The 18245-nt window shown below is 41.8% G+C and overlaps 1 protein-coding gene across 3 annotated transcripts in view; it reads right to left on the bottom strand.

The window, feature by feature from the left end:
* porb (P450 (cytochrome) oxidoreductase b) overlaps positions 1–18245 on the bottom strand; it is a 49553-nt gene that overhangs the window by 9886 nt on the left and 21422 nt on the right. For all 3 annotated transcript variants that reach the window (XM_014213572.2, XM_045724322.1, XM_014213571.2), the window contains exons 3-5: positions 3774–3822; positions 1993–2121; positions 1018–1167 (exon numbers count right to left, since the gene is read on the bottom strand). In XM_014213572.2, the coding sequence (XP_014069047.1) occupies positions 1018–1167; positions 1993–2121; positions 3774–3822 (328 nt within the window). The remainder of the gene's footprint in view (positions 1–1017; positions 1168–1992; positions 2122–3773; positions 3823–18245) is intronic.

The following is an 18245-nucleotide window of genomic DNA, read 5'->3' as shown; positions in this document are numbered from 1 at the left end:
TAAAACGAGTCCTCAATCGACATAACCTGGAAGGCCACTCAGCAAGGAAGAAGCCAATGCTCCAAAACCGCCATAAAAAAGCCAGACTACGGTTTGCACCTGCACATGGGGACAAAGATCGTACTTTTTTGAGAAATGTCCTCTGATGAAACAAAAATAGAACTGTTTGGCCATAATGACCATTGTTATGTTTGGAGGAAAAAGGGGGAGGCTTGCAAGCCAAAGAACACCATCCCAACCGTGAAGCACGGGGGTGGCAGCATCATGTAGTGGGGGTGCTTTGCTGCAGGAGGGACTGGTGCACTTCACAAAATAGATGGCATCACGAGGTAGGAAAATTATGTGGATATATTGAAGCAACATCTCAAGACATCAGTCAGGAAGTTAAAGCTTGGTTGCAAATGGGTCTTCCAAATGGACAATGACCCCAAGCATACTTCCAAAGTTGTGGCAAAATGGCTTAAGGACAACAAAGTCAAGGTATTGGAGTGGCCATCACAAAGCCCTGACCTCAATCCTATAGAAAATTTGTGGGCAGAACTGAAAAAGCGTGTGCGAGCAAGGAGGCCTACAAACCTGACTCAGTTACACCAGCTCTGTCAGAAGGAATGGGCCAAAATTCACCCAACTTATTGTGGGAAGCTTGTGGAAGGCTACCCAAAACATTTGACCCAAGTTAAGCAATGCTACCAACTACTAATTGAGTGCATGTAAACTTCTGACCCACTGGGAATGTGATGAAAGAAATAAAAGCTGAAATAAATCACTCTACACTATTATTCTGACATTTCACATTCTTAAAATAAAGTGGTGATCCTAACTGACCTAAGACAGGGAATTTTTACTAGGATTAAATGTCAAGAACTGAGTTTAAATGTATTTGGCTAAGGTGTATGTAAACTTCCGACTTCAACTGTATGTGAATGGGGCCAACAGGAGTTTTTCTTGGGCAAACTCCTGGCCCTGATTATGAATAACAGGGGGAGGAGAGAGCGAGAGAGAGAAAGAGATAATCACAGTATAGTTGACTCCATCCAATTCCCCGTCGGTCTCCTGCAGCCAGTCATAGAAGTCCTGGGCGTTGTCTGTGGGGTCTCCCTCACCGTAAGTGGCCATGCAGAAGATGGCCAGGGAGTTGCCAATCTCAGCCAGACGGGACAGCTCAGACTGTGGATTAGAAGATGCCTGGACATTAGATGTTTGCCATTACATGTGCTGTATGCCATTCAGGGCACAATTATGTTTTCAACTTTTTGGAACAGGACCTTGGCTCAAGAGACTAATATTGTTAGGAGGGGTACAGATGAGCCACCTTTGAGCTATGCAGGTATGAATCCTTGTTGGAGCTGCTGGGGTGGCAGTATAGAAGCCTTATTAGACAGGGTTGTCATAAATGGGTTATTAGAATCGTTATTATACTAAGGGTGTTTTCACATTTTTATTTAACTAGGCAAGTCAGTTAAGAACAAGTTCTTATTTACAATGACAGCCTACCGGGAAACAGTGGGTTAACTGCCTTGTTCAGGGGCAGAACGACAGATTGTTACTTTTTCAGCTCGGGGTTTCGATCCAGGAACTTTTCAGTTACTGACCCAACGCTCTAACCACTAGGCTACATATTCCCTGTATGATTCGGATCTTGGAGCTTTTGGTACTCTGATCCATGCTATAAAGCCTGTGTGAAACACTAACAAACCCTGACTGAAGCGAATCCTGGACCTGTGTGAGTAGCGGATCCAAGACCCAGGACCAGAGTACCAGGTATTGTGACGCGGCAGCACGAATTGTATGGTTCTTTTTGCCCATTGTAAACAAGCTAGCTTGCTAATGTCACGTAGAATTCAAATCGCACCCAAAATGATTATTTCAGGTCTTGTGAAAGCAAAACCTATTTAGTAAAATTCTCAAATGATCCAGAAAAACGGAACCAGGATACCGAATTTCATATGTAACCATATAAACACTGATATTGGAATGTCGTTAATTAGTTACCATATCGTATTCCTCGGGGTCGGCAGCCATACCCTTCATGCCGTAGCGCTGGGCATCTTTGGACAGCCGGTTGGCAAACTCCTCGCCCGTGCCTGTCTGAGAGCCGTAGAATACCACGATGTTCCTACCCTGGAGGGAAATAGCAGCAACACTTGGAATAAGGGCCAGGAGTTTTTTCCTGACCACATGACCTGGCGGCCAGGAAAAAACTCCAGGCCCTAGTTATAACCAAATACCAACCCACCCTGTTGCCATTTAACTTTTTGCTGTCCAATAACGAGGTAAAATATTACATTATACAGGTTAGAGCATTATGGTCTGTGATAGAATAATTTAAAACACTGAGTATACCAAACACTAGGAACACCTTCCTAATATTGAGTTGCATCTCCTTTTGCCCTCAGGACAAGGTGTCGAAAGCGTTTCACAGGGATGCTGGCCCATATTGTCCCAATATAGTACCACAGTATGAGTCATAATACCCATAAAACCTAGCGGTCAAACAGGGAAATGGTTCCAATAGTTTTTCCAGCATAACTTTTTCCCACAGGGGATTTTAGAAACACTTAAAATAAGGGCTGTGTTTTGTGTAGGATTACTCTGGCGTGACATTTTGATAAACATGTAAATCTCTCTAGGACAATGTGACTATATTTACCACCCCAAAAATGAATCGCTAATTAGCTGCTAATGTGGCTATCATAAAGAACTACAAATGCCATGATGATCTGGACGAGACTGCCGAATCGAGGCAAAGGTAAGAATCTCTGGATTAACTAATGTTAGCTAAATGTAGTAATGAATCAATTGGCTACATTTCTTTAAAATGGACAATTCTGTGAACTGTCTTGTGCAAGTTATAAATTGACAATACTCGTTAGCAAAGGTGTCAGCAAGAGATTACATGCAGGAGCTTGCAGTGATTTGTAGTTTTGCATGATGTCTACTTTGATGCTATTTAGCATTTTATAAATGAGTAAATTGAGCTGAATATATTGCTAAAAGTCACCTTGTCCGAGAAAGACTTAAATGGTTATCAAAACGTCACGCCAGGGTAAGCCCACACGAAGCATAGCCTTTAATTTAAGTGTTTCTAAAATCCCCTATGGGAAAAATTTATGGTGGAAAAACTATTGTTTTTGTGGGTATTCTGAAACCTCCACTGTTGGGATCTATGGTCTCAAGGCTTAAAAATCCTTCTTTAACCCGACTCCTCCCCTTCATCTACTTATTGAAGTGGATTTAACAAGTGACATCAATAAAGGATCACCTGGTCAGTCTATGTCATGGAAAGAACAGGTGTTCTTAATGTTTTGTATACTCCGTGTATTTCACCATTTATGGTTCCCATGATAAATCAATAGACAGTGAGCAACAGAGACTAAACTACATGATGTCGTAAAATAGCATAATTGTATTTATTTCACCTTCTGATATCTGGGGACTTTGCAGCCAAATCAACTATATACATTTCTCAAGGTCAGCTAGTACTGAACAGACAAAATGTTCAAATACTATTTCAAATCTTTCAAATACTTTTAGCATTTGCTCTTTTCTTCCTGGATTGCCAGATGGGCAGGGTTTTCACCTTTTTAAATATTCTATTGGTTTTATTGTACCAGACAAGCTCAATCAAGCCCAGAAAATATTTCAAATGATTTTAAATAGTATTTGAACCCAAGTCTGGACTGAGGAGTCCAGAGGATCCACAGTAAAGTCAGTCTAGTAGCTAGACCATTATCCTTTCTACACCCAAAATACTGAAATAGAAAAACACTCACTGTTTTCTTCATCTTTTCAATAAAACTAGTCTCTCGAGTAGAAGGTGCTCTGAAAGAAAAAGGAGATAAATATTATGCACTTCCAAAGTCTATAAAGAAAATCCTGCACTGAACAATTATTCTTTCACCACTATCTGCTGGGACATAAAACACAGCAAATCAATGATGCTTTTCACAAGCAAGAAAAGCACACATGCCTAGTACAGGGACCAAATGGTAACTTTTTACACTAATGGTTTATCATCACACTATGCACAATAATGGGAATGTTACAAGCATGTCATTGGAGGACCTTCAAATTTTCCTATAGCCTCATTGCCAGATCCGTTTGTGTTTTAGCCAACATTGCTTGGTATGACAGTGAACAACACAACAGAGGAGTTGACTAAAAGAACGGCAGGCTATCTTGTTTAAAACCTTTTAAGGATCTCTACAGATCGGTGTCCCACCCGCAGGACGGTTGAGCTAATGTGCGCTAATGCGATTACCATGAGGTTGTAAGTAACAAGAACATCTCCCAGGACATAGAAAAATCTGATATTGGCAGAAAACTTAAATTCTCGTTAATCTAACTGCACTGTCCAATGTACAGTAGCTATTACAGTGAAAGAATACCATGCTATTGTTTGAGTGCACAGTTATGAACTTGAAAAGTTATTGGCACTTGGGCAGTCTTCACACAAAATGTTGAACAGAAATGCAATGGTTCATTGAATCAGTCTAAAACTTTGCACATACACTGCTGCCATCTAGTGGCCAACATCTAAATTGCACCTGGGCTGGAATAATACATTGTAGCCTTTCTCTTGCATTTTAAAGATAATACAAAGAAAAAAAAAATGTTTGTACTAACTTTTACCAGATCTAATGTGTTATTCTCCTACATTAACTTCACATTTACATAAACTTCAAAGTGTTTCGTTTCAAATGGTATCAAGAATATGCATATCCTTGCTTCAGGTCCTGAGCTACAGGCAGTTAGATTTGGGTATGTCATTTTAGGCGAAAATTGAAAAAGGGGATCCTTAAGAGGTTTTAAGATCCTATTCTCACTACGAGAGATTGCCTAGAAATTGAGAAAATACCCTCGGCTAGACCTTTTACTGTAATGTAAACTTGTTAACTTGTCACCTCTCGACCGCTACTTCTGGAGGAAGCACATGTCACTGGCCCCCCTGCAAGCAAGGCAGTGTTAAATTGTCTTGCTGAGTCCAACACTCCTACAATAAACATTGTAATAGCAGAGCAGTGTTTTTGAATCAGCTGAAATGTATAGACATTTTCCTAATATTTTGAGTTTTTACCTGAAATTGCAGTAACAGCCTGTTACATTCTGAAATTGTAGGCGTAGCTTTAAAAAATAAATACAACTGTCAATGGTGGCTGCACTGGCCAAGTAAAACAGCTATTCTCAAATCCACAGTGAATTATCCACTTTTTTGTCACAATTAGCTTTTACCACATGTAATGATTTGCATTATATTGATAAAATAAAGCCTGGTTTGTTCTAATTTTGTAAGGTAGGCCTACTCTACTTTTCTATTCGTATGAGAGGGTAATCATACATTTTTTATAGACTAACGTTACTTAATGATGCATGTTAGCTTTAGTAACTGTGCCTTTGTATTGAAGCTAAAATGTAATGAGTGTACAGATGTGAAAATAAACCCTGTCTGCACATGCTTGTGAATTGTTGCATTATTCAAGAGTGCAATATAGTTAAGATGAAAAGTTGCTTGCATAGTTGAATAGTTTGTTAAGCATGCTTTACTGGCTAGTGGCTATACAGGGATATTTACCGTAAATTTAAGCTGCAGAGCAAAACCGTTCATTGCCCCCGAACCCCCTCTCGGCACGTAACGTTACATTGCTAATGTAAATTTAAAAGGTTATGTACATATTATGAAAAAGTAAATCTCGTCATGGTCCCTCTGCTACAACTCTTCAACGTGAATATGCCCCAAACCTAGAGTTGACTGATGTCCTCTATCTCTTAAGTAAACACAGAGTAATGTAGAGGTTAAGCGGGGTAAGGTGTTTGGCAAGGCCAATGATGTAACACAGGGTCTAATACTGTGTCCTCCCTGTCCTGGCATTCTTTTAAAAGGATATTTTACTCAAAAAACATGAGTATTTTGTTAATTAGTCCCCTGTTGATATAGTCCCCCCAAAAAGTGTGCATGTCAGCAGTTAAGTTTTCAAAACAGAGCACTTTCAATAAAAATGGATAGTGTGATGTTTTTTTTTTTTTCATCAGATGATGCATTTTGCATCATCATCACACTTTCTTCTGCGTAAATATCCCTGGCTGTAACATGACTCATAGAATTGTGTTTCTCTATTTCTTCATTTCCTTTCCAATTTACTCAAGTGTTACTGTCAGGCTAGGGTGAGTAACTTTCAGTGAAGTATGACAGGCACGCAAGCTTGAAAAACAACCTTTTAGCTCAAAAGGGTCGCTTTCGGTCTTGAATCTTTCCTATATGGCACATTTTTTGAAGACTCAAAAATGTAAATTGACATTTAATGTCAAGGATTAACCTTCAAAGTGTCCATACTCCAACATTTTGACTATATGAGAAGGTCCACCATGCACATTTCCTTTTGTATTCACATTTGAGTAAAGATGGTGTGAAGCTGACAACTTGCAAATACATAAAGATGTGAGCGCTACCCCATTTTGTACCATATGACAAAGTCTAAAAGGACAACTGCACTTTAGACTGGCCTCGTTTTAGATGTGGTTCATTAAGAAATGCTAGTGGCCATGACTGAACTCAAATGTGAGTTGGTTTCGGGTTTGATGTGGGCGTCCCGTGTGTGTGTGTGTGTTCGCAGTTGGGAAGATTTAGCTAAATTATTAGCTTCAGCCGGCCGAAGCTAACATATGGAATTGTTTTATAATGGTCAAACCAATGATCATTTAGCTATTTGATTTGATTTTGAGTTTTAGGACCCCTTCAGGTATCAAACAATAATTTTGATATTGCTATTAGCCCATAGAAACGCATTGAATAACAGCTTCAAACATGGATAAACAGATAGTCCTTAATCTGAAGTGCCTGTCCTATATCTGAGATATAAGATTAGGAAACTATATATGTTTTTGTTGCATTTAACCCCTTATTTTAGGCACAACACTAACTCCATATATACTTACAATAATAAAAAATAAAAACTGTTAACCAGCTACCTTCAGACTGGTCTTGTGAGGCTTGTGGGCATCCTAGAGAAAACCAACATGTACGTGTTTGTGAAAGACTCATCTTTCCACAGAGGGGTCATATTAGTACAAACCGTTCAGACAGAAGTTGGCAGATCAGATGTCCCGACTTCAGACGAGTCCCGATGTTTGTGGGAGCCGTAGAGCAAAACGGAGAACACCATCGTGTTCGTGTTCCTCACATCTTTCCATTGAGGTGTTATAATAGGTTCTCCCATCTCCACAGAGGAACTGTCAGTGTGACCATTGGGTTCTTGTCACCACCCACCACCGGACCAAGGCCCTTCTTCCCTCAATTGCTCAGTTTGGCAGGGCGGCCAGCTCTAGGAAGAGTCTTGGTGGTTCCAAACTTCTTCCTTTTAAGAATGATGGAGGCCACTGTGTTCTTGGGGACCTTCAATGCTGCAGACATGTTTTGGATCTGAGCCTCGACACAATCTTGTCTCGGAGCTCTACGGACAATTCCTTCGACCTCATGGCTTGACTGTCAACTGTGGGACCTTATATAGACAGGTGCGTGCCTTTCCAAATCATGTCCAATCAACTGAATTTACCACAGGTGGACTCCAATCAAGTTGTAGAAACATCTCAAGGATGATCAATGGAAACAGGATGCACCTGAGCTCAATTTCAAGTCTCATAACAAAGGGTCTGAATACTTATGTATATGTAAATGTATTATTTTAGTTCTTTATTTGTAAATCATTGCTAAACATTTCTAAAAACCTGTTTTCGCTTCGTCATTATGGGTTACTGTGTGTAGATTGAGGAAAAACAAATTTAAATTTTAGAATAAGACTAACGTAACAAAATGTGGAAAAAGTCAAGGAGTCTGAATACTTTCCGAATGCACTGTAGATTACAACATTTACTTTGCAACTTTGGGTAGAAAACCAATAGATTTAGCTCATGATGAAAATAAATAGTGTGGTCATCCTCACAATTCAAACCATTCCACCATGAAAGCAATTCAGTTGGTCCTTTTACGCTTAATCGGTGTCCAGGAAACAGGCATGGATTAGTTACTGTTAGACGATGGTTTCAATGGTCTTCAATGGTAAAAGTCCCAAACACACACTGTATAGTGTTCTGCAAAGACATGCGCAGCGTCGCTGAGCAGCTCAAGCCCTTGGTTCACCTGGAGAAGATTGACCCCAAGAGACACATGTAAGAAGGGGTGTGTTATGATGAGCTTCCATTGGCTTTCATAGACAAAGTGGAGTTTTTATTACTGGGTTGGGTTTTGGGCTGTCCCCGACTAAATGTATTTTTCCATATAGAGACACACCCTATGTGTTTTAATCAAATCAACTACATCCACCGAGCCTGTCTGATGCTTTAAGCTTACGGTTTGATGAAATAAGAAAAATTCCTTAAGAGGGCGCAAGAGCTCTAGATAACCAGGAGAAAAAAAATAGAAAAATTACCTTACCCAACTATTCTACTCCCGCTCTTGCTGGCTTTCGCAGATTCTGCCATTACTCCCCTGAAGTTACCGGTAATAGGCTACACGAGTCGGCTGCAACCTTTCTCATGTGGAATGCCAATTTCTACTGATCGGCATGCCAGTTATAGTTTTCATATGCACATTTGTGAAAGTTTAATTTAAAATGTATAATGATTGTCTTCTCAAAATCATTGTCATGTGGTTTATCAAAATTCTATCCAAATCTAAATAAAAATAAATATCCAATAAATCACTGACTACATATGGCCTGTCTGCAACAAACTTGCTCTGGCAAACTTGCAACATTGGTCAAAATATTCCGCCCCAGTGAGCTCGGGACCGACACAGCTGTAGACTATTTGCGCAAGAGATAAGAAGTAGTGCTTGACTTGGGCAGGAGCTCACCAGAGCGGAGTACCAGCACCTAAAATGTTCTACTGCTTGAGCTCCTGTTCCGCTTACAGAATATTATCTCAAAAGTATTGTGGAGCTCCTGCACCTAAATATAAACTGTATTAGCACCCAAAATGAGTACCAGAAATGATTCCAGTCCAAGTCAAGCGCTGATAAGAAGTAATCAGGTAGGCATATTTTATCATGTTTCCACTGGATCAGAGCAGGACATTATTCCCTTTCATGCTAAGTGGTTATCGAAAGGGAGTGAGTGCGAAAGATTTTCAAATACACTGAGGAACTATTGTAATTGTCAAAGGATGTAAAAACAGACTGTTTGAGAAGCTCCACAGGTTATTAGTGGTGGTGCGTTAAGCCAATTAGAAATACTAATCAGATCCCCAGAAGGGCATGTTAATATGCCTACATTTGCGCGAAGGCCAGGTAGCCTATAGGCCTACTTCTATGCGTGTATGTCGTTACTCAACATTCACAAGTGTAGCATAGGTTGTGTACTCTGCAAACAATGTGTCCACTCCGACAATGAGAACGGGAAGACTGGAATAATAATATTGAATGCATTAACAGAAACTACCGTAACCAAAGTAACAAACATTGTAGATTAGAGATTATAGGGAATTAACGTTAAATGTACTATTGGTGATATGTAATGAGGAATTGATATACACTAACAATCAAAACACAAACAATTCACACAATGAAGTTATGAAACAATGAATGTGCACAAATTGGCAGGAGAGAGCGTGCATTGTGCATCTTGGCGCATAGTCAATCCGACATCTGCATTGGCAATGCAGCGCATTTACGGTGATATGGCCTCAGTAGAAATCAGGGGATTCATACTTCTTGCGCTTCACGGAGCAGTGCAGAGCTGTTGTCAAGGAAGTGAGTGTGTGTTTATACAGGATGCACCATCCCCCACCTACAGTCAAACAATCATGTAAATGCAGAGCTATACAGATTGGGCTGGCCATGACAGGGTCTTCCAGGACAACCTTGTACGTGGCTTGATTCATGCGTTCTTCACAAAATAAATCTGCCGATTCCAGCCTTGCTTAAGCACTTACGCACCCCCAGATCATCCACCAAATTTCACAGTGGGTGCAAGACACTGTGGCTTGTAGGCCTCTCCAGGTCTCGCACCCACTGTGAAATTTGGTGGAGGATCGGTGATGATCTGGGGGATGCTTCAAGCAAGGATAGAATGGGCAGGTTTGTCTTCGTGAAGGACGCATGAATCAAGCCATGTACAAGGTTGTCCTGGAAGAAAACGTTCTTCCTTCAGATCTGACAATGTCCCCCAACTCTGAGGATTGGTTTTTCCAGCAGGACAATGCTCCAATGCTCCACAGACAGGTTAATCAAGGTGTGGATGAAGGACCACCAGTTCAAGGCCCTCTCATGGCCAGCCCAATCTCCTGACCTGAACCCCAATGAAAACCTCTGGAATGTGATCAAGAGGAAGATGGATGGTCAAAAGCCACCAAACAAAGCCGAGCTGCTTGAATATTTGCGCCAGGAGTGGCATAAAGTCACCCAACATCAATGTGAAAGACTGGTGAAGAGCATGCCAAGACGCATGAAAGCTGTGATTGAAAATCAGGGTTATTCCAAATATTGATTTCTGAACGCTTCCTAAGTTAAAACATTAGTATTGTGTTTAAAAATGAATATGAACTTATTGTATTTGCATTATTCAAAGGTCTGACAACACTGCATCGTTTTTGTTATTTTGACCAGTTGTCATTTTCTGCAAATAAATGCTCTAAATGACTATTTGGGGGGGGGGGAATTTGGGAGAAATGTTGTCAGTAGTTTATAGAATAAAAACAAAAATGTTCATTTTCCCCAAACACATACAGTTGAAGTCAGAAGTTTACATACACTTAGGTTGGAGTCATTAAAACTCATTTTTCAACCACTCTACAAATTTGTTGTTGTTTTGGCAAGTCGGTTAGGACATCTACTTTGTGCATGACAGAAGTCATTTTTCCAACAATTGTTTACATACAGATTATTTCACGGTATAACAATTCTAATGGGTCAGAAGTTTACCTACACTAAGTTGACTGTGCCTTTAAACAGCTGGGAAAGTTCCAGAAAATGTCATGGCTTTAGAAGCTTCTGATGGGCTAATTGACATCATTTGAGTCAATTGGAGGTGTACCTGTGGATGTATTTCAAGGCCTACCTTCAAACTCAGTGCCTCTTTGCGTGACATCATGGGAAAATAAAAAGATATCTGCCAAGACATCAGAATTTTTTTTTGTCTACCTCCACAAGTCTGGTTCATCCTTGGGAGCAATTTCCAAACGCCTGAAGGTACCACCCTCATCTGTACAAACAATAGTATGCAAGTATAAACACCATGGGACCACGCAGCCGTCATAACGCTCAGGAAGGAGACGTGTTCTGTCTGGCATTGAATGTACTTTGGTGCAAAAAGTGCAAATCAATCCCAGAACAACAGCAAAGGACCTTGTGAAGATGCTGGAGGAAACAGGTACAAAAGTATATATAGCCACAGTAAAACAAGTCCTATATTGACATAACCTGAAAGGCCGCTCCGCAAGGAAGAAGCCAATGCTCCAAAACCGTCATAAAAAAGCCAGACTACGGTTTGCTACTGCACAAGGGGACAAAGATCGTACTTTTTGGAGAAATGTTCTCTGATGAAACAAAAATAGAACTGTTTGGCCATAATGACCATTGTGATGTTTGGAGGAAAAAGGGGGAGGCTTGCAAGCCAAAGAACACCATCCCAACCGTGAAGCACGGGGGTGGCAGCATCATGTAGTGGGGGTGCTTTGCTGCAGGAGGGACTGGTGCACTTCACAAAATAGATGGCATCATGAGGACGTAAAATTATGTGGATATATTGAAGCAACATCAAGACATCAGTCAGGAAGTTAAAGCTTGGTCATAAATGGGTCTTCCAAATGGACAATGACCCCAAGCATACTTCCAAAGTTGTGGCAAAATGGCTTAAGGACAACAAAGTCAAGGTATTGGAGTGGCCATCACAAAGCCCCGACCTCAATCATAAAGAAAATGTGTAGGCAGATCTGAAAAAGCGTGTGCGAGCAAGGAGGCCTACAAACCTGACTCAGTTACACCAGCTCTGTCAGGAGGAACGGGCCAAAATTCACCCAACTTATTGTGGGAAGCTTGTGGAAGGCTACCCGAAATGTTTGACCCAAGTTAAACAAATTAAAGGCAACGCTACCAAATACTAATTGGGAATGTGATGAAAGAAATAAAAGCTGAAATAAACCCCTCTACTATTATTCTGACATTTCACATTCTTAAAATAAAAGTGGTGATCTTAACTGACCTAAGACAGGGAATTTTTACTAGGATTAAATGTCAGGAATTGTGAAAAACTGAGTTTAAATGTATTTGGCTAAGGTGTATGTAAACTTCCGACTTCAACTGTACCTATAAATAGTAAAACCAGAAAAAAATTGAGACCACTGCAAAATGATCAGTTTACCAAAGCTGTATATTTGTTACTGCTCGACTAAAACAAACTCGGTTGACCAACAGCCTTAGGACCAAACAATTGACCAGTCGACTAATTGGAGTCAGCCATAGTTGGGTTAAATGGTAAATGCCACTAATCTTAATACATAAACTCAGCAAAAAAAGAAACATCCCTTTTCAGGACCTTGTCTTTCAAAGATAATTCGTAAAAATCAAAATAACTTCACAGATCTTCATTGTAAAGGGTTTAAACACTGTTTCCCATGCTTGTTCAATGAACCATAAACAATTAACATGCACCTGTGGAACGGTCGTTAAGACACTAACAGCTTACAGACGGTAGGCAATTAAGGTCACAGTTTTGAAAACTTAGGATATTAAAGAGGCCTTTCTACTGACTCAAAAACATCCAGGGTCCCTGCTCATCTGCGTGAACGTGTCTTAGGCATGCTGCAAGGAGGAATGAGGACTGCAGATGTGGCCAGGGCAATAAATTGCAATGTCCATACTGTGAGACGCCTAAGACAGCGCTACAAGGAGACAGGACGGACAGCTGATTGTCCTCGCAGTGGCAGACCACGTTTAACAACACCTGCACAGGATCGGTACATCCGAACATCACACCTGCGGGACAGGTTCAGGATGGCAACAACAACTGCCCGAGTTACACCAGGAATGCAGAATCCCTCCATCAGTGCTCAGACTGTCTGCAATAGGCTGCGAGAGGCTGGACTGAGGGCTTGTAGGCCTATTGTAAGGCAGGTCCTCACCAGACATCACCGGCAACAACGTCGCCTATGGGCACAAACCCACCGTCGCTGGACCAGACAGGACTGTCAAAAAGTGCTCTTCACTGACGAGTCGTGGTTTTGTCTCACAAGGGGTTATGGTCCGATTTGCGTTTATCGTCGAAGGAATAAGCGTTACACCGAGGCCTGTACTCGGGAGCAGGATCGATTTGGAGGTGGAGGGTCCGTCATGGTCTGGGGGTGCCACGGCGTCATCAGACTGAGCTTGTTGTCATCGCAGGCAATCTCAACACTGTACGTTACAGGGAAGACATCCTCCTCCCTCATATGGTACCCTTCCTGCAGGCTCATCCTGACATGACCCTCCAGCATGACAATGCCACCAGCCATACTGCTCGTTCTGTGCATGATTTCCTGCAGGACAGGAATGTCAGTGTTCTGCCATGGCCAGTGAAGAGCCCGGATCACAATCCCATTGAGCACGTCTGGGACCTGTTGGATTGGAGGGTGAGAGTTGGGTTGAAGCACTAGGTTGCAAAAAGGATAAACTGAGTTGCTTTCACAGAGGGCTGGCTTGAATTGTGAGGTTGACCACACAATTTATTTTCATAATGAGCCAAATCTATTGGTTTTCTCCCCAAAGTTGCAAAGGAAATTAGATCTATTTAATAAACACAAGAGACCAGCAAAATGGATCAAATAGTCTGGCAGTATAGCAGGAAGAGCGGCATCTAGTGGTCAAAACCTGGTACTTTCACACTACTTTATGGTGAGCGATGCAAGCGACTTCAACTACTAGTCTCAACTAAAAACTTGACCAGATTCACAGGGAATACTTTACATAGTAAGGAAAAGCAATACTCCAAGCCACAGCTTCATACTAATTGTCAAACAGAGAATTTATACTGGTTCTAGAGTTGGGATTGGCATTGGAGGTCCGTGGGTGGCTTTTGTTAAAAACAATGTAATAAAAAAAAAAAATCAAACCTTACTCATTGGTAGCAAGAGGTTTGGTCCAAACTATTCCTACCAGCAAAGACACTTTAAATAAATAAAAAATGCCAATTTGGACACAATCAATTAGCTCAATTTCTCAGATCAAATTATATTTCAACAAAATAATGTTTCATGACTTGGTAACAGGAAATGCATTTATTTCCATGACAGAATACAAAATACATTTTGGACTGAAGTTTCAAATACATACAATTTAAGGTTACATCACAAAATGTTGATTTGAAATTCTTGACATCTGAGCAACCTTATTTGTGCCAGAAACGGACTTTCATATGATATGCTCTCAACAAGGTTTTGTGTATTCAACTGACAATCTTAGATTTTTTTTTTAATATAAACTATTGGAACCAAGACCTAAAAAGAACTAATGTTGGCACAAGGAGGGAAAGTTGGATCATAACTAAGTTACAGTTAACAAAATTTTACACTTAATCCAGTATAAGCCAAATGTATAGAATTTGTTACACAAGAGACAAGATGCAAACATTCTAGAGCACAACAGCAGAGTAATGTCTTAAGTGAAACACTAATAACGACTAAATAATCCATGCTTTCTGGGAATGGTATATACGTAAATTGTGAGCGGAGCTATAAAGTTGGCTGCCCAGAAGCATTACATTTTTTATTTAACTAGGCAAGTTAGTTTACAATGCAGTGTACAACGTAAACTTACTTTTAATCCATCTGTGTGTATTTTTCAAGACATGGCATATGGGGGTGTAGTGAGATATCCGATGGGTTGGACGATTCTTTTACCACTCATCTTGAAAAAACGTATACTAAAAACTTGGAAAGCAATCAATCCGCCATCATTAACACAATGGAAAATTCTCATTATTTAAATATTGAAAGTGCGTGGGCTACGGAGAGAAAAGAAAACGGTGCAGTATTAGGCCATATGGCGTAAAGTGATGCGGGCGCTGGAGACGGGGCTGTGTGTTCGTGGGTCTGGGGGGAATCTGCAGGTTTCAGCAAGTTCAATTTAAAAAACTTAAGACCTTTAATGCCACTTGGAATGCAATTTAAGACCAATTTCACAACAACAACAAAACTCTGCAAAAAGTACTGAAGGACACCAATGACTTAGGGTTAGGGACATCATGTCCAAATGTGTTTATTAAAAAGGAAACATTTCATGTACAGGGTTGCATATAAACAAAACAAAATGCTGGTGCCAATCCACTACCTACCAGACCTGGGACAACTAATTTCAACTATGCTCACAATGGAGAGAGAAAAAAATTAAAAATAGGGTCTCTGACTTGCTCTCCTCTTTCTCTATTTCATCATGGCATGTGTCTGTTCTGTGGCATTACTCTCCAACTCTGCCTCGACTGGTTTTAATTCACATAATTTTCTCCTTACATCTGCTCCTGAGGGTGTTGGACTTGGTGATGCACCGGCGTCGAGGTAATTATGTACATGCAGGTAGGGTTATTAAAGTGGCAATGCATAGATAATAAGAATAGCAGCAGTGGGGTGGGGGGGGTGCAAATAGTCTGGGAAGCCATGGTCTGGGTCGAGGTCCTGGATGGCAGGAAGCTTGACCCCGGTGATGTACTGGGCTGTACGCACTACCCTCTGTAGTGCCTTGCAGTCAGAGGCTGAGCAGTTGCCATACCAGGCAGTGATGCAACCAGTCAGGATGCTCTCGATGGTGCGGCTGTAGAACCTTTTGAGGATCTGAGAGGGAATAGGTTTTGTTGTGCCCTCTTCACGACTGTCTTGGTGTGCTTGGACCATGTTAGTTTGTTGGTGATGTGGACACCAAGGAACTTGAAGCTCTCAACCTGCTCCACTACAACCCCGTCGACGAGAACGGGGGTGTGCTCGGTCCTCCTTTTCCTGTAGTCCACAATCATCTCCTTAGTCTTGATCACGTTGAGGGAGAGGTTGTTGTCCATGCACCACATGGTCAGGTCTCTGACCTCCCTTTAGGCTGTCTCATTGTCGGTGATCAGGCCTACCACTGTGTCATCAGCAAACTTAATGGTGTTGGAGTCGTGCCTGGCTATGCAGTCATGAGTGAACAGTGAGAACAGGAGGGGACTGATCACGCACCCCTGAGGGGCTCCCGTGTTGAGGATCAGCGTGGCGTATGTGTTGTTACCTACCCTTACCACCTGGGGGTGACCCGTCAGGAAGTCTAGAATTCAGTTGCAGAGGGAGTTGTTTAGTCCCATGGTCCTCAGCTTAGTGATGAGCTTTGAGGGCACTATGTTGTTGAACGCTGAGCTGTAGTCAAGGAATAGCATTCTCACATAGGTATTCCTTTTGTCCATGTGGGAAAGGGCCTTGTGGAATGCAAGATATTGCATCATCTGTGGATCTGTTGGGGCAGTATGCAAATTCGAGTGGGTCTAGGGTTTCTGGGATAATGGTGTTGATGTGAACCATGACCAGCCTTTCAAAGCATTTTATGGCAACAGACGTAAGTGCTACGAGTCGGTAGTCATTTAGGCAGGTTACCTTAGTCCCTGTGCCCAAGAACACTATGGGGGTCTGCTTGAAACATGTTGGTACAGACTCGGATAGGGAGAGGTTGAAAATGTCAGTGAAGACACTTGCTAGTTGGTCAGCGCATGCACGGAGTATACGTCCTGGTAATCTGTCTGGCCCAGTGGCCTTGGTGAACGTTCCTCACATTGGCTGCGGAGAGCATGATCACACAGTTGTCTGGAACAACTGATGCTCTCAAGCACATTTCAGTGTTACTTGCCTCGAAGCAAGCATAGAAGTAATTTAGCTCGTCTGGTAGGCTCGTGTCACTGGGCAGCTCTCGGCTGTGCTTCCCTTTGTAGTCTAATAGTTTGCAAGCCCTGCCACATCAGACGAGCGTCAGAGCCAGTGTAGTAAGACTTGATCTTAGTCCTGTATTGACGCTTTGACAAACCATCAAACAGGCAGAGGGCATAGCGGGATTTCTTATAAGCTTCCGGGTTAGAGTCCCGCACCTTGAAAGCGGCAGCTCTACCCTTTAGCTCAGTGCGAATAATGTCTGTAATCCATGGCTTCTGGTTGGGGTATGTACATACAGTCACTGTGGGGATGACGTCGTCGATGCACTTATTAATAAAGCTAGTGACTGATGTGGTGTACTCAATGCCATCGGAAGAATCCCGGAACATATTCCAGTCTGTGCTAGCAAAACAGTCCTGTTGTTTAGCATCTGTTTCATCTGACCACTTTTTTTATACCCAGAGTCACTGGTACTTCCTGCTTTCATTTTTGCTTGTAAGCAGGAACCGGGAGAATAGAGTTATGGTCAGATTTGCCAAATGGAGGGCAATGGAGCGCTTTGTACGCATCTCTGTGTGTGGAGTAATGGTGGTCCAGAGTTCTTTTCCCTCTGGTTGCACATTTAACATGCTGATAGAAATTCGGTAAAACTGATTCAAGTTTCCCTGCATTTAAGGTCACCAGCCACTAGGAGCGCCGCCTCTGGATGAGCATTTTCCTGTTTGCATATGGCGGAACACAGCTCATTTAGTGCGGTTTTAACCTCACTCTGTGGTGGAATGTAGACAGCGATGAAAAATATAGATAAACTCTAGGAAGATAGTGTGGTCTACAGCTTATCATGAGATACTCTACCTCAGGCGAGCAAAACCTTGAGTTCCTTAGATATCGTGCACCAGCTGTTTACATAAATGCATAGGCCCTTGCCCCGTGTCTTACCAGAGGCTACTGTTCTGTCTTGCCGATAGAGTGTATAACCAGCGATTGACCGTTAGCTAGCAGAACGGAAGGCAAGGGCAGATTTGCCACTCATCGCCTGATGCTCGCAAGGCACCCTGATCTTTTGCCTCGAAATCTGCGTTTCCTTCTCCAGCGAATCACAGCGATCGGGCCTGGTCTGGTGTCTGCAGTATATCCCTCGCGTCTGACTCATTGAAGAAGAACTCCTCGTCCAATTTGAGGTGAATGATCCCAGTTCTGATGTTCAGAAGCTCTTTTCGGTCATAAGAGACAGTAGGAGCCACATTATGTACAAAAGTTACGAACACAAAAAATAAATAAAACAGCATGATTGGTTGAGAGCCGATAAGACGGCAGCCCTACCCTCTGGCACCATCACTGACTAATCATTATATTACATCAGACAGGCTTCTGTCACTTATACAAGTTATAATTGTGTA

This window comes from Salmo salar, chromosome ssa09, assembly GCF_905237065.1.
Source record: "Salmo salar chromosome ssa09, Ssal_v3.1, whole genome shotgun sequence".
Lineage (NCBI taxonomy): Eukaryota > Metazoa > Chordata > Actinopteri > Salmoniformes > Salmonidae > Salmo > Salmo salar.
This window is presented reverse-complemented; position numbering and strand designations above follow the sequence as displayed.